The 17,522-nt window shown below is 40.5% G+C and overlaps 1 protein-coding gene across 8 annotated transcripts in view; it reads right to left on the reverse strand.

The window, feature by feature from the left end:
- The window catches only part of pak5 (p21 protein (Cdc42/Rac)-activated kinase 5), a 61,320-nt gene that overhangs the window by 14,770 nt on the left and 29,028 nt on the right, over positions 1 to 17,522 (reverse strand). For 3 of the 8 annotated variants that reach the window (XM_023953076.2, XM_011491419.4, XM_020714682.3), the window contains exon 3: positions 16,187 to 16,231. The exons of 4 other annotated variants lie outside the window; for them this stretch is intronic. In XM_023953076.2, coding sequence (XP_023808844.1) covers positions 16,187 to 16,231 — 45 coding nt within the window. Of the gene's footprint in view, positions 1 to 10,945; positions 11,065 to 16,186; positions 16,232 to 17,522 lie in introns of those variants that run through there. One more of the 8 variants, XM_023953078.2, reaches the window with a different exon arrangement.

The raw sequence follows: 17,522 nt of genomic DNA on the forward strand, positions 1-17,522 counted from the left end.
CCCTCCTACCTTTTTAAGCTCTTTACTGTGTCGTGAGTCGTGGAGGGGGGAGGTTGCATTCCTGGCGTTTGTGCAGCAAGAACTACAAAGAATATTATGCACGAAAATGATGCACAAATCTTTAGAATGCAATAAAAAAAAGGAGGCAACCCTGCCAAAGGCCAGAGATCAGTTTACATCATCAGCTTTTTGGGCAGATCAAACAAATCCACAAGTTCTTTATGTTTTTACTAACATGTACCTCATCCGCCTCTTCTCTGTACTCCACGCTTCACAAAACCTCTTCTTGTCTTTGTTCGCTGCATAAATCTTCCTCTCAAACCAAAAGTGTCACATCAGCAGCTTCCTCTCCCAATAATAAAAAAAGAAAACTGTCACCCGCTCTTCATCCTGGTCAGTTTGTCTGTCACATGTGCTGAGACACCTGGGATAAACTGTAATAATGCTGGCACAGGGATGCTGTCACTGCAGACTGCATCACTTCTGCTCCGTACGTCAGACTTAAACACATCCAGATCTCTTGGACACTAAACCATGATGGAAATGTTAGAAAAATTAACACGAAAGACCAAACTTCTGAATAAAAGTCAATATTTAATATTTAAAAATGATAAATACTATATTTGTGTACTTACATTACTTCTTTTATCCCTTGTCATCATTTCTTTTCCAGGAAAAACTCTTTTCTGGTGTAAATAATATTTTACTCCCTTTGATACAACGGAAAAAAACGAACTTAATTCTTTAGGAATATGTTATGAGCTGAATTAAGACAAGAAATTCAGGATTTCATGTTGATCCATTGATCTTGAAACATCCTCTTTTAAGTTAGCACAAGTTTTATTTATGAATATTGAGTGGTCTTGTTTAAAATAAAAGACTTGTTTGATTTAGAGAAACCTGGAACATTTTATCTGACTCATAACGATTATATCTTATTTCAAAGACAAATTCATCTTAAAACGTATAACTAGTCTCCGTTAAGATGATTATAGTCGAGAAACAGTTGGACTGTTGTACTACAAAAATGTCTGCTAATTTCGATTAGCAGAAGAATACAAGTATTTATGCTAATTTCTTGGTTAAATTTAGTTTTAAAAGAGCAGGACATCAATAATCATCTCAATAACACAAATTCTACCAGTTCTTTTAGCAGATTTCTCACTTGAAACTAGGAAAAAATATCTTGTATTTTATTTATTTATTGCTTCAAAAGGAAAGAAAAGAAAATATAAGCAAAAAAAAAATGGAATTTATCTTTGTACGTTTTACTCTAGTCTGGCTTTAAGAGGATTTTTAGTCCAGTAATACAGATATTTGGAACGTTGTATCACCTAAATCAGTATAAATTTTGAGGGGAAAGTGTATAAATAAACCTTCTTGAAGATCAAATAAAAGCTATTTTTTTAACAATACTTACTTTAAGACATCATTTTTTTTATTTGATGAAGCAAACTTAATATAAGTGTTTAGAGTTTTTCTATTTATTACTTTGATCTTTTTCTTTCTTTAACCTATTATTATTTTCAGAAGTCTTACCAGGACAAATTCTACAAGTTCCACTGGCATTTCATCCCTTATAACATATTATAAACCTTTTAAAAAAAAATTTTTATGAGGACATCATTTCCAATGAAAAACAACATGAACTGAAGCAGAGAGAAGCATCTGAACGGGTCGTTCTTAAAACTAGTCACCAAATGGAAACCTATAGCTCTGAGGACAGACTTTCAGGAGAACTGAGCTCACATCAAGAAAAATATTTCTTCTCATGGATTTGTTTCTTATGCTTGTTTTTTAAATATGTAAATAACTAAAAGTCGATGAATTCCTGTTGCGTCACCAGGTGATCAAATATCCTGTGAAACCATCTGAACTCCAGTTAATCCGGCCTGATCCAATCAGGAACCAGGAGCAGGAGGGGCCGGTGTCACCTGAACCATATTCATGATTCATAAAAGAGTTCATGAAGCTCGATGGAACAGCAGATTCAGAGTCCAGAATCCAGAATGGATGAAACCAAGAGGTGACGGGGGGAGGGGGGGGGGGGGGGGTTAATGATGCACCAAGTCTCTGTCAAACCGTCAGCATCCAGCCTGGTAATCTTACACTTTAATGTGAATTAGAGACCTGATATTGCCTTCCACGCACTCTTCCCCGCTTCGCTCTGCCCTCCTCCCCCGTCTTTACAGCGCCGCGGGCCTCGTGGACGGGTCGCGTTTGGAGGCCGCCATGACAGCAGCCATATTTCACCAGCGAGCGCCGCTGGCCTGTCCTTCAGTGATAAACTGTAACAGATCTACTCCCTCCACTCACCGCTGCTGAAGGAAAGGAAAGGAAAAGAGGAGAGGAGAGTGGGGGAAAGAAAAGAAAGAAAAGGACTGGTTGAAAGGAAAGGAAAGGAAGAAAGGAGGGGGAAGGGAAAAAAGAAAAGAAAGAGGAAAAGTAGGAAGGAAAGGAAATCAGGAAAGGTAAATAGGGGAGGAAAGGAATGAAAAAGAAAGAAAGGCTAAAGAGGAAAGGACAATAGGACAGAGAAGGAAAAGAAAGGAAAGAGGAAGCAGAAGAAAGAAACTGAAAGGAGAAGAGTGAAAGAGGAAAGTGAGAGGAGGCTGCAGTGAAAGAGGAAAGGAGCAGGGGATGAGAACGGGGAAGGGAGTGACGTAGAATGGGAGCCATGAAAAACGAGGCTCATTGAGAGATAAGGGGGGGATTAACCTTGCTGGTAATGAAGGGAGGGTTTGATGCAGGGAGGAAGAGGAGGCAGAGATAATTAATGAGCTCGCCCTTCCTGTGACTCCTCGCAGGAACCCTGGTTTGGAGGATGCGCTTCACCGTCCAGCGGGGTCCCGGGACAGCTGAAGGAGGAGGCGGAGCAACTCCTCACTATACCTCTGCTGCGTGGCTCCTCTGCACTGCAGCGTTTTTTATGTGAAGCAGGTTTCTACAGTTCAAGATAAAAACGATGCAGCAGCTGAGGAAACGTTTGGTGCTATTTTACAAAAATGCAGACCGGAAGGTGAACCTTTGATCTGAAGAAATCTGCACTTCTTATCTGGAAAGGTGTGTTTTACCTCTTAGGTCCTTATAAACATGCATTCATAAAAAAATAAAATCTGCAGGGCTTGCACTGCCGTTTATTAAGTCAACAACGCATTTGTTACACTTCCAGCACAGAAGAAGAGGACGCATTCCTGCATCCCGTTTTATTTGCTGTAACTTTGATTCTAAATTCCCACAATGGCAAATAAAACGAATGCATGCAATGCAAATGTAAGTTTTTGGTTTTGATTTTGTGTTGTTCTGTAACTGCACAAATAATGGTTATTCTTGATTATATGGATGAAAATCATTTTTAACAGATTTGGAAAGTTTTTTTTTTTTGCATAATGATAAAACCCTAAAGGCCTTTTTATTCACTGAAATTGTTGCTGCAAAACAACAAAACAAAGCCATGTGAAGCCTGTCAGTGGCGAGTAAACACATACTGCACTTACAAAATAAACCAAACAAATCCCAGGAGGCTAAACAGACTTCCAGCCAAGGATTTCTGAGAATGCAGGAATTCTTTTTTTAGTTTATTCAAAAGCAAAACCAGCTTACAATCAGCTTAGAAAATGTGCAATTAGTAAGGGACGACACAAAATGCAGGTTTCTGCTCATTAAAGGTCAGGAGCTGCCTTTCAGCATCACCTATCACCTCCACCACCACCTCTCCTCTTCACCAAAACTCGCCGAGCGCATCGCCCACTCACTACATCCACCTCCAGCTCCTCCTCTGCTTTGTTTGCTGACATGAACAGAAGCAGGTTCAGGAACATTTCTGATGGAAACTCTTAGAGCCTGGACTCGCTCTGCAGCAAACTGGCTCCCACCGGGATTTCTGAACACCTCCACTCATCCTCAGCATCTCTGCATCTCTGCATCAGTGACCAAAGCCTGTCGCTGCTGTCTGACGGAGAGGATGAGGGCCCAAAAGCAAAATACAAAACTCCATCACAGGATGATCAAATGCTGCAGCAAACACAAAACAAGAGCGTTTGAAATTTTAGATGAGTTGAAATGAAATAAAAAGGATGATAGCATGATAATTAAAAAAAGAATAACAAATTTATACTCTAGCGCCCTCTACTGGAGACTCTTTATAAAAACATTAATGAAAGTACAATCAATTTAGGCCATAATAAAGGTTTTGTGCAAGAATGTAGAAAAATTTGAATTAATTAATTAGTTAAAGTGACATAATTACAAGTATATTATTTAAATCAAATCATGTGATTCTCTTTATTATATGACCAGCAAATCTGCATTCATTTAATCAGAAACCACCATGTCACCATGGTAACCAAAACCCATTGAGTACTGCTGAAATCTGCAACAGATGGCATTAATATGCATTTATTTTGTGCACTTTGCTACACGTGTACACTGGGTTTTTGAAGGTTTTTTTGTGAGTCTGAATCTCAGAGGTTTATAGTTTGTTTGTTTTTTTAACTTTCAAAGTCACCGTTTTTTTATTTTTTATTTATTTTTTTACAAATTTTCAAAATGTCTTTCAAGTTTTTTTCAAAATTCAAATTTTAATTTTTGAATTTTCAATATTTCCTTCAAGGTTAAAGTGTTTAATTTTGAGTTTAAAACCATTGTTAATGGGTTTTTTTTCCTTTCAAAATTATATTCCGGTTTTTCATTCACTTTAAGCGGATCCTGATTTGACCCCATAGAGTTGACCTCGTGTTGCTTCAAGTTCAACGCCCTGGTCACCTTCATGCCTTCATGTCCGCCTCCTCTGCTGACCTCATCAGTGCTGCACAACAGTCGAGTCGAGCAGCGCTTATGTTTCTCACGGGAACGAAAAGAGCATTTTTTTTCATCCTCATAAAATCACATATGTTATTGTTCCACTATTTCTTTGCTAAATTTTTAAAAACCCAAATGTGTTGGATCCCAGGAAAATAATAGTTTGTGTTTGCTGCCCTCTGCTGGTCGTCATTGGTACTTAAAGGGTGAAAATGCATCCTTTTTTTACAGAAAAAGGAAACAAAAAAGATGTAGATATCCATAATAGAGCTAGAAGCTCCATAGAGGCTGCTAGTAATGAGCCCCATCTACACACATAATCTACAATCTCAGCTATCAATTCTATCACGTAATCCCAACCTCAAAAAGACAGCCGAACGCCATTTCTGATCAGCATGTGAGCCGGCACGCCGACCCACCTGTAATGTTGAGCGGGAAGTGGGGGGAGCAAGGAGTCTGTGCAGATTCTTGACATGGAATTAACCGAACCACGAAGGAGGCCTCTGCAAATATGAGAGGGATTATTCAAGGAGTGGATTTGGGAGCATTTCCATGATTAATAGGCTTTGAGCTGACCCGTTTCCTCCGGCTACCCTGCTGCCTGTTACTTACAGCAGCTAATACCCATCATGTCATCTTGCTGGAGGCTGAAGTGCGTTAAATGCGTGGAGGCCATTGTACAACATCAAATGATCAAGTATGACAAAGATTCTGTTACAGACGCTGAGGTTTGAACAGGAAAAATTGGGATTTAATGGTTTCAAAATTATGGCATCGACTGATTAAAACCTGATGTTAACATGAAAAAATGATAACTGGTGTAGAAATAGAAGTCAAGACAAACAGAAAAAGGAATATCTGATTCAATTTATAAGTGTTTCTTAAGAAAATAGGACAAAACGAAAGCGAAGAAGCAGAATAGAAAAAGATTTGAATGAATCCTTAAAGTAAATTGGTGCCCTGTGAATGTTTTTTAATACTGTACAAATTTGCTTTAAAAATTTACCTTTAAACTAGTTTTTTTGGCATCCAAAGCTTTTTTTTGAACAGATATTTCTTTCATCAAATATAAAATAAACTTGAAACTATCTAAAAATCACAATCCAGAGAGGAAAATGAAATGCTTCATATTGATATTAAACTGTTTTTCATGTTTTATTACAAAGATCTGAAGCATATAAATAAAAGAAAGATGGAAAAATCAAAAAAAGCAAAGACAAAACTATTGGAAAAATGTCAACTAGGGAACATCCAATAAAATATATCAAATTTTCCAAGGATTTATGTCACCGTCATAACTATACTATCAGAATGGAGCGGAGCAGCCCACCTAGTGTACTTTCTGCACCACAAATACGATCAAATGTCTTTTTTTCTTCTCTTCTGATTTATTTGAATCAGAAATGCAATTTTAATCTTAATTTTCTGTCTATATGTCCTCCATCAAAAACCTAGACAAAATAGAATGAAACTAAAGATGATTTATGTTCTGTTTGGTCAAAGAAGTCACCAAAAAAAGTGATTTTTTAATAAATCAGGGTTGCTTATTCTTCACATCTGGAGGTCATTTCTACAGTCGGCTGAAACCAAAGTGGATCAAAGAACAGCTACATCTCCGTCCCGACGTTCTGGCTTGGTTTCAGGTCCAAAGTCGGTTCTACACTGCCGTCAGTCATCTTCAGCTCACATTAGCACGTTGGAACTGTTGGAAACCAGGTTTTCTGCGTTTTCTAATTCTTTACTTTTTTCCTATTTGCTGTTATTTTTTTATCATGACAGAAATGTTATGTTTTAAACATTTTATTAGGGTTTTTTTTTAATATTTTTTAAGCTTCTTTTTTTTTCATTTTTGATCAAAATAACATTTTTTAATTACTTTTTACAGAAGTTTTTTTTTTAATTGAGAATATGTTTTGGGGGGGGGGGGGGGGGGGGAGTTCTTTAAAGTGTTGTTTTTAAAATGCTTTGGGTTGTTGAACAGAAGACATAAAAAATAATCTTTCCTGCATCATCTATTGTTGTTTTCGTTAATAATAAATAATTGTTCTGCAGCGATCAGTCAGAAAAATGTTGCATCCTGATGCTTGGAAGGCATCTGTGGTTTTTGCTTTTCCTGTCAGAGCTGCAGCCTGTGGTAAGCGGCTGAAAACAGCGTGACCCAGTCACCTTTGACCCCGGCCCACTGTAGCCTCGCCTTCAATCTCTTCATCAGGGAGCCGCATGCAGAGCGGCAACGCGATTAGTCACGAAAGCAAACATACATTCAAACTATTGCTCTGATAAGATGTTTCGTTTATAAAGCTCTGCAGCTTTACGCTGATTCAAACGCAGACTTTAGGGATTTCTAAAAATCTGTCCATCTTGACCACAAACAGGATTTTTTAGTCCTTCTCTCAGCAGAAGTTCTGCCGTGATCGCAGAGCGGAGGCAGGACATCGATCAGACGCTCTGCCGTCACCATCTCGTCATCTCCGAGACAGCTGAACAGACAGCTGCCCACCAAAGATTAATTACCCAGCAGAGCTCGTTAATCTGACTTCTGTCAGCTCATTATTGGCCTCCAGCTCACTTTCTTCTCATTAGACGACTCTCCTGATTTTTGTTTTTTCTTTTCTTTCCCGTTTGCACAAATGTGAGCTTTGATCTCGTCGCTGTGTGGATCTGCGGTCAGATGAAGGTTTCCATGTAACGGATGCCTGTCTGATGGATCAAAACAAACCTCTAAACATTTTCACCTAAAACTTTGTGTCTATAGTCGGCTATAAGTCCCACTACGATGAAAATCCTGTTTTTACTGTTTTTTTCTGAGGATCCAAGACATTAATAAAGAAAATTAGGAATTAAAACGGCATTTCTGAGTATTTCTTCATTCTAATCATTCCGAATCAGCAGCAGACGACAAAAAGCCGTTTGAAAAATATCGTATTTGTGACATAGAAAATAGGCTCCGCCCCATTCCCCACTTGTAGACGGCTAGATCTATGCACCACTTTAAAACAACAACAAAAGTTACCGAAAGAAGATGATTTATTATATTACAGTTATAACTCAAGTTCATGATGTTTGTTTTTTCCCCAAAATTTTTCACAAGAATGTTTCCAATTAAGGCCAAAGAGAAAACAGAAACATGCCTGAGCAACATTTCAAAGAAGGACAAACTTCTGTTCTACACATAAAAGGCTGGTTAACCAACCCACCACAAGAGAAGAATTGGGCAGAAAATCTTACAAAATTAAAATTTAAAATTTAATTCTCCTTAGGAATAAGCAAAGCTTTTTTATTTGTGTTTTTATTCATGTAAATGAGCATCAAATCAGAACAGAATTTTTAGATTTTCTGTTTAAATAATTAAATCTAAAATCAATCCAACCGTCCTACGTATGAGGGAAATTACTTTAATTTTTATTATAGACCCATTAATTATTAAAAAAATATGACACAAAATATAAACTTTAGGTTATTGTGATGCAGAACACATTTTTAGGACTGCCAGTCAGTGATTCATTGTGAGCCGTTTGTGCTACAGCATCAACGCTGGACTCTCATGTGTTTATTAAAACCCTTTAAAGTATTTCAGTTCTTACATATTCAGGCCAAAATCTGTTTTACACCAGACAAGTGCAGCTTTATCATATTAATGCAACATAATCTTCACATCCATTCATATCAAATTACTTGATTTGATGGTAAAAGTACTTTTACGTTAGCAGTGGAGGTTCTGGTCCAGTTCAGAATGTGTGGAATAAAGGTTGCAAAGACGAATGAAGGTTAAGATTTAATCTGAAAGGTTGCAGTTTGAGGATTTGGCCACACGAGGATGGTGCAGGCCCAGCCGTGGAGCTTCATCACACCAGGAGTAAAGGAGGACAAGCTGCAGGAGCTGCAGGGGCTGCTGGAGCTGCAGGGGCTGCAGGAGCTGCAGGGGCTGCAGGAGCTGCAGGAGCTGCAGGAGCTGCAGGAGCTGCAGGAGCTGCAGTGGCTGCAGGATCTGCAGGAGCTGCAGGAGCTGCAGTGGGTGCAGGATCTGCAGGAGCTGCAGGATCTGCAGGGGCTGCAGGGGCTGCAGGAGCTGCAGGAGCTGCAGGATCTGCAGGAGCTGTAGGGGCTGCAGGATCTGCAGGAGCTGCAGGAGCTGCAGGATCTGCAGGAGCTGCAGGAGCTGTAGGGGCTGCAGGAGCTGCAGGAGCTGCAGGATCTGCAGGAGCTGCAGGATCTGCATGAGCAGCAGGGGCTGCAGGACTGCCACTACTGTTTTGGGTCTGCAGCTTTTGATCTAAAAACTGGGAGCCACGGCTGTGTTTGAAGTCTGACACATCATCTTAGGTCTGCAACAATCCTTCTCTGTTTAAGATTCACAGCTTTAACGTCTTTCCAAAAAGCCCACGTCGAGTAACTGAGCATTGCTTGTTAGCCAGGATTGTTTGAGACGCCCTGGCAACCGCCAACGAAAGCCAAAATTCCCCCGCTGACTTCAGCTGTGAGGCCTTCAAGAGCAGTGTGACTGTGAATTGTGGCGCTGCGAGAAGACAAAGTAAAAAAAGAAGCATTTGAGGAGGAGGAGGAAGGACTGAGAGGTCTAAATGAATGCCATCCACTCCAACTCAGAGCCAAGAAAGACAGATGCTCCCTGCATCCATGTGAGGATGCACACCTGCACCGAAAGCCGTCCATCAGGACCCAATTGACCTGCAGTTTATTTCTGTTTGTGATCCTAAATCAGTGCAAGTTGAGTGTTTTAACCAACTAAACCCTAATGTAAATGCATGTTGACGACAGTTTCTACACATGCAGCAGCAGCTGCTGCACCAAGAAATGCTGCAATTCATCTGTAAATCATAAAAACATCGTGTGATCACCAAAATAAAGACTTCGTAAAAGAACTTGGGATTATGGACCTGATCCAAACCCACACACTTATCTAAACTTCCTTTATTCTCTTTCTGGACCATCTACCATTTGGAACGTTTCCAGGGACTAAAGCTTTCCCAAATTAGTCTAACAAATCCGAGGCCAAAATCTTCCACTTCCTTGTCTTTCTGCCCGTTAAGGAAGGACTGGGTGACCCTGAAACGCAGCAGCTCTGGTTTTAAATGCAGACGTGCAGCAAAGACACTGAAAACCGACTCCCATCATCCTCCGATCTATTTTCAAAGCCTTCCCACTGGTCTTTTATTTATGAGGTTTTTAGCCCAAATCTAAAAACTTGTGTAATTTATAAAAATTTACGTGAATATAGGTGGAAAAAGTGAGAAAAGTTGTGTTTTTAGAGATGTATCAGGAATGAGCCACGTTAAAACCACAGAAGAAGTATAAGAATAAACCCTGCAAAGAACACATAAATCAATGTAGAACATGAACCGTGCGTGATTATTGTGCTGTTTATGTGCAAATTATTAGTGGTTTGTCCGTCAATTACATAATTTTAACGTGATATCTGCGCCGTATAGGAGATATAAAAGTTATACATTAGTGGTTCATGCGTGAACCTGTTGACATGCGTGGAATGGTCATGGAAAGACCTAAATGTGTGTTTGCTTCTAGCAAAACACACACACAACTGTGTAAGATTTACATCATAATTTAATATAAACTACATAAAATACGTATGAACTGCATACTTCTTAACCGGCCAAATATTCTGAACTGCTCAAAACCAAATTCATGTAAAGACCCGTCGGCCGAAACTCTCGACGGACATCTGCGCACATCGACGAATTAAGAATGCAAGAAACACGTATGAATTGGGTATATTATCATGCGTGTATCACATAAGACCAAAATGTCATACGTGGAAAATCCGCAAATGTAGTGTATGTAGTGGCTGTGTGACACGGCCGTCACAAAGAAGGTGTGAACCGCGATAAATGGTTACCCAGAAAAAGGTAGACGATCTTCTTTGTTTCCCAAACATACAAGCTCTCACCTATCAAGATAACACACAGTATCATTTATGTTGACCTATTTAAATAAAATGAGTGATCGCAATATTGATCACTAATGTCACGCATCGCAGGTTTTCCTCATGTCGTGCAATCTAAGTATCGAAAAGTAGACGCCGTCTGTGTCAACAACAGAAATAAGTGAAGTGCAGGGAGCACAGCTGCACTGTCTTCATCGTAGCCTGCAGACAGACTTCTACACAAACCTCTAAATGCACATGAAGCGTCTGAACCCGGGGCTTCAACGCCAATTCCTCCTGAGTCTTCATGGCTCCTGAGCTCAGCTGGTTGTGTCAACCCGTCGGTCGTTTCACACGTCAAGTGACCCCACCAGGCTGAAACCCGAGTTCCAAACCAAGCTGAGGGGGGGGGGTCTGCTTTGACTGACCCACTAACATTTACAGTACCAGCAAATATCCTCTGTTTTTTCTAACCTGACGGTCCATTCTTTTTTTCACTTTAGCCTAGATAAATGTATGACCAAAACATAAAAATTTATTGTTTATTTATGTCCCAATAATCCATAAAAATGATTAATGTCTGCAACATAATGACCTAAACTGCTGCTGGAATTCTGCTTTCAAATGAGGTGCAGGTTGGGGTATTTTCAGTGCAGCTATAACAGGCTCTGCAAGCGCGAGCTGTTCATCACACAAAAATATCCCAACCTTTCTGGCCATGTAGAAGATGTACAGCGCCAAGAAAGAAAAGCCTAAATCCATGCAGCGAGGCTTTAAACATCCTTACACGGGTGGATGTATGTAAATGCATCAGGGGAAGGGAGGGATTGGCAAATATTAGCTTTTCCTTCATGACCTGGTTAAAGAAAACCATCATAATGTCATTGGAAGTTTGATTCTGAGAATGAAGATTGTTTGTCTGCAGCTGCTTACCAGATTCTGTGTATGTTGTTGAGCCTTAAAAAAATGATACAAAACAACACTGATCCTAACAATCTGGTAAAAATAAATCACTTTGTAGCTCTTTAAGAAAATAGGTTGGTCAACTTTAAAGATCCATTCCGATGAAAACCCTATTTTTAACATGTTCTTGTGGCATTTTGCTGAAGATGAAAGACGTTTTTGAAGAAAATTAAGCTTAAAATTGCATTTCTCAGTATTTCTTTATTCAAATAATTGTGAGTCAGAAGCAGACGAAAAACTACAATTAGAAAAAGATGGTAGAAGATACGCTGGGCGGGCCACAAGCTCCCAGCTCTCAGCAAGGGGGATGGGAAGTGGGGGCGGGGCTGCTCCACAACAGTACAGTCCACAGCTCAGAGGTGAATTTCTAATATAATAATAATGATAACAACAGAATAGACTGAATATATGCATCCTTTATTAATGTATGCTATTTAGCTTCTTTAAACATCAGAGGAAGTCTAGTATGTTGACGCAACACATGATTATTACTTTATTATTACTTTACTTTAGTAAAGAACATGCTAACAATTTAACTAAACCCTTCATATCAGATCAAATCACTAAATCTGGTGAATTCTTCATTGTCTGAGTCACTTTGGATCAACTCCACCCAGCAACCAAAGTTCGGAAACGTTTGTTCAAGCGACCACTTCCAATCAGACATTTGTGTGAATGCACATATGTGTGCGTTTCAGATTTCCACGTTCAAAGTTCTTGCGTTCACGCGTCACCACGGCCATGGAGCCATGTTCAAAGAGGCAGTCTGACGTGAACACTGGAGGCTATCCTGGCAAGTTTGCCGTCCTGGGCGAAACACTGGACGGTGCCCTGCACCCTAAACCCACCATTGTCATAACAGCAAGTTGACACAATGGTAGGAACGTCCTGGCGCAAATTTTATTAACTTTATGTGGGAATGGGCGTTTTAGTTTAGAAAGATTGCCCCGAAAAAAACTGACAATGTTTGTTTTTTGGCCGCTTCTGCGCCCTCTACAAGATTGCGCCCTGGGATATCACCCACATTGCCCATAGGAAAAACCGCCACTGGTAAACACCGTAGATTAAATGCGCGTTCAAGAAGGCGCTTTCTTGAACGCAGATCACTTCACCGGTGTGTACGCATCATGAGACTGAGCGCTTCTTCTTCTGTGGTCAAAAACAAACACAGATAAACTTGCCTACAGTATTTTCCAGTGGTTGTTACTTTTTTTTAAATCACAAACTATGCAAAAGACGTGTACTCTGAAAACGATGGAGGTTAGGAATTCTCTACTTCCTATTTGACACAACAGACCAACTAATGGCATACAAACCTTCCTTTTTTAATTGATTTATTTCATTCTTCCTCTTCCAGCTACTGGACTATTTACACAAATCCAACATCATCTCCAAAGCTGCAGCGATGTGAGCAACAAGCTGCTAAAAATATCCAGCTAACTTGCAGAAAGACGTCCACTCAAACACGCTTGCAGACGCTCCCCTCCTGGCGGTAAAGCAGGCTGTCTGCTCATCCAGTCTGCAACTCTAAGCTGTCAAGGTGTAACACGAGTCGGACTTTAATAATAGCTCATGCTTTGCTGCTAATGGGTGCAACACTCTTGTGAAAATCTAATGCATACCAAACTAAATGGTGATATGCAAGATATTTTGGATGAGCACTGAAACTTTTGTTTTTATTTCAATTCTAAACTTAGAAGAATATTTTCCTGCTCCACAGTTAGCCGTGCTAGCGTACACTTCACATCTGCTTCCAGAGCCGATGCTTGGAGGGAGGATAGATTGAAGAGTCCAGACTTAAAGCCACACTAATGCAGCAGGATACAAGTGTTGCACATAAACAATCACCAGAGGGCGGGACGAACGCAGATCCGTCTGTTAGACTCACGGAAATGCCGACTAAGACATCCACTGGCTTAACCTTCCACCGCATTGTGTGCATCGTCTGAAGGTCTGCCGGACCAGTACAGCTGGCCCACCTGAGAAGCACAAAAACTCACAAACACTGAGGAGACAGGGCTGGAGGAGTCTGCCAAGCAGCGGAAACCTCCTGTCAATCAAGTGTCAGGGCACCCAGGGAGAGGGATATCAGGCAACGGGTGAGACGCTGAAAATAACTCAGTTCTATCTTTATCAGGGTCACACAGTTCCTGACTTTCATTCAGAAGTTTTTTCTGGAAATCCTAAATGAAAGCATTGCCTTCATTAAAGTACCACTCCGATCATCTTTTGTTCTGTTTTCAAAGCAGTGGCAGGAGTTTAATCGCAATTCACCTCTTAGTTGTGGGTGGAACTGTTGGTGCAGAGCAACCCCGCCCCCTTTCCCCTCCCCTATTGCTGAGAGCTAAGAGCAGGGAGTTTGTGTCCTGCCGAGCATATACTCAACAAAAATACGATCTTTTTCCACTAGAATATTTACGTCTGCTTCTGGTTCTCAGCTATTTGAATGAAAAAAATTATTAAAACATGAAATTTTGAGTTGAATTTTCTTTACGTGTCCTCCATCATCAGAAAAATGTTAAAAACACCAAAAACACAATTTTCATTGGAGACTAGTTCAGAATCACTGTGCTCTGATGATACATACTCAAAGTTAAAAATAAAAAAATATTTACATACATTTTTTTTTATATAAAACCATTCAAATTCAATGCTAGTGGTCTATATGTGCCAACCTAGAGAGCATCAGTGCACAGTATTTTTTTTTCTGGGAATATTGTAGGGACTGGACTTTGGAACCCCAACAAAATGGCTCTTAGAGCACTAAGTAGTAAGTAGTAAGTGAATTTAACCGGAGCTTTTGACGTTTAGTGATTTAAAAATAACAAACTTTTTTCTGACCTTCCATACTTGCGAAAACCACATATTACACCTCTTTTTCAGCAGCATAACAGCAAAGGTCAATGGGTCTCTGACCCGATCCTGAAAAAAGGACGAGTAGCACCTCAATGCCAGCTTTTCTATAGAACCATCTCAGCTTGGGGGAGGGGCTGCGAAATGACAGAAACCCTGTCAGACTCAAACCAAACCCCAAAACCAGCAAATAAATCACCAGATACCACTCCACACTGTCCTTAAGGCCGTGTCACACAGCTACTACCTACATGTTGTGCATTTTCCACATGTGAAATACCGTCTTTGGTGACACATGCGTGATAAACGTGATTCATATGTGTTTGTTGCGCTCGTCATTCGTCATTGTCTGTCCGTCGAGGGGTTCGGCCGACGGGTCTTTACGCAAATTATGTTTTGAGCTGTTCAAACAAATTTTTAACACGACGTACATGTCACGTTTAAATTACGTAACTGAGGCATGAGTCACTAATGAATCGCAGATAAACAGCACAATAATCACGCACGTTGATTTACGCGTTCTTTGCGTAGTTTATTCGTACTTCTTCCGTGGGTTTAACCCTTGTGCTATCCTATGGGGTCAAGATGACCCCACCCTTCCATTGACGTGTTCTCCCTACCATGACAGAGGTGGAAAGATTTCATGTAATCCATGGACACCAGTGAAGACCACAAATCATTGAAGAAAAAAGGTTGAGCGCACTGTCTAGTGGGTCTAGGGTTAACGTAGTTCATTCGTGGTACATCTGTGAAAATTTCACACATAGACAACAATTTTCTCACCTTGTGTATGTTCACATATCACCAATTTTGTAATATGTGTAATATGTGCAGTGAGGACATAGTGTCTGTGTGACACGGCCTTCACACCAAGACTTCAGCTTGTTCTCCATCAGGCCACATCATTTTTCTTTTTCCCTCAAAGCAGCAACTCTATCTCATCAACTGGGTTCAAATGAAGTCAAATGTAGATCAGTCAGAACAGACTTTATGCAGTATTGACCCGGCGAGAGGAAGGTCATAGATCTGTGCCGCCGTGTCTCTAAAACATACATTCAAGCTGCTAAAATTAGACTAATGAATTGGGTTACCCTTACCTTTTTTTTTGCCAGAAGGGCAGACATTTTTACAGAAAGACTGCAGCTCATCCACACAACCCCTCACTCACACAGAAACATGCAGAGGACAGACGTGGCAGACAGTTTGGGTCAGATAAGGATGTGGACGCTTCATACACATGCAAATCCTTGACATGACCCACATTTTTTTTGCGACCAGAGAAAAATCAGCTGTCATGGCAACATGCGTTTCACATCTCAGCACTCATTATCATCATTACCATAGTTAGGATTAGCATCATCATCATCAGCAGCAGCAGCAGCGGTGGAGGTGGAGGTGGAGGTTCTCCACAGCAAACAAAGGGAACATGCCGGTGCAGTTAGGATCACCTTTTTCTATCAAGACTCATGCCAACATAACAGAGATGAGGCCCGAGAAAAGGCTCGGCAGCCCCTATGTGGTCATGTGCTCCTCTGCTGACACGCCCCCTTTCCACCTGAGAGCATGACAGCCGAGGAGAGATGAAGGTGCAAAACAGCTGCGTTCATTGCAACAACAAAAAAAATGGGGGAGGGGAAGGGGGGGGGGGGCACTTAAAGAGAAAAATCGTACTTTGGGAAACGGCGTTTCAGACGACCGGACTTTCTTGGGAGATATCTGTGAAGAGAGTAAGAGAATTATTTCCTTGTTTTCCCCTCTTCAGAGATATCTCCTGTGGCATATTGCTGTTCCGTCACCAACTCTCAGCGATGCTGAAGGTTCCTGTCAGCAGGAACTCTGGGAGATTCCTCTGAAGGCATTCAATGTATTCTTTTTATGAGAGGTGCAGCTCAATTAGTGGTGGGTTGCGCTTTCAAAGGGAACCCTTGACACGTTTAAGTGCCAAGGTCAAAACAAAGGACATGTTAAACTATATTTAGGGTTTATTCAGACCGGTTTTCATGGGTTAAGAAGAATCGATGAACAACAACACATCAGAGGAGACACTCATGGAAGAGGAGACAATCACAGGAGGCTTACAGAGGAGACAATGAACTGTGAGAAGTTCAGATCATGAACACAGAAAAGGTTGGAGACAGGAGGGACGTTTGATGCAGAAGCCGTTAGCAGAAACTCTTACCTGTTCGTCAAATACACAGCAAAAGCTCGGAAAGCCGCATTCAAATGACTCTGTCCAATGAAAAGTCTCTAGAAATGCGTGTATGTGCACGTTCCAGGCTTCTGCCTTCAAAACTTTCATGCTCACGCATCACTATGCAAGTATTTAAGTCTGTTTTCGGGCTCTACGAACAAAACCGTTGAACGCATGAAAGTTAAACCAGTTGAACTTTGACCTTTGACTTGGATTTTGTAGTGACGTTTGGGTGGCATCCCCTTTTCATTTCACGGAAGTATCAATCGTTTGAAAATTGATCAGAAATCAATAATTAAAGTTTGTGCTTGGCTGCACTAAAATCGGGTAGTTCATTTTTGAACGCCATATGCTAAAAGTGCAATCAAGAACCCGCATTTAACACGTTCCTGAACGTGCCCAGTGTGTATGTGGCATACCATGACTCAGCAGAACACATCTCACTGAGACTGAGACGATGATGCACCTTCAACGAAACAGTTTTACCCGTCAAGACATTTTTGCTCATTAAAATTTGTTTGTTTGTTTTTTTTGTAAAAGATTTTGGTTCCAGCAGGACTTTTGCCAAATATCCCAAAAGCAGCATCGAATACTTGGCTAAGGAAGAAAAGAGTCTCTGAGGAAGTCAAACAGAGGTCTCAATCATTCAGAGATCACTGCGAACTCTTATCCAAGTTTCCTAAGACAAAGAATTCCAAAACAGTAACAACACCGAATGATTAATCCCTCATCTTTACAGGGCAACGCAACTTTACTTTGACTCTTATTTTGAAAGCAACTCATTTAAATGCATAAAATTTAACTTAGTAAAAATTA

The sequence above is a fragment of the Oryzias latipes genome, chromosome 24, assembly GCF_053564925.1.
Source record: "Oryzias latipes strain Hd-rR chromosome 24, Olatipes_Hd-rR_3.1".
Classification (NCBI taxonomy): Eukaryota; Metazoa; Chordata; class Actinopteri; order Beloniformes; family Adrianichthyidae; genus Oryzias; species Oryzias latipes.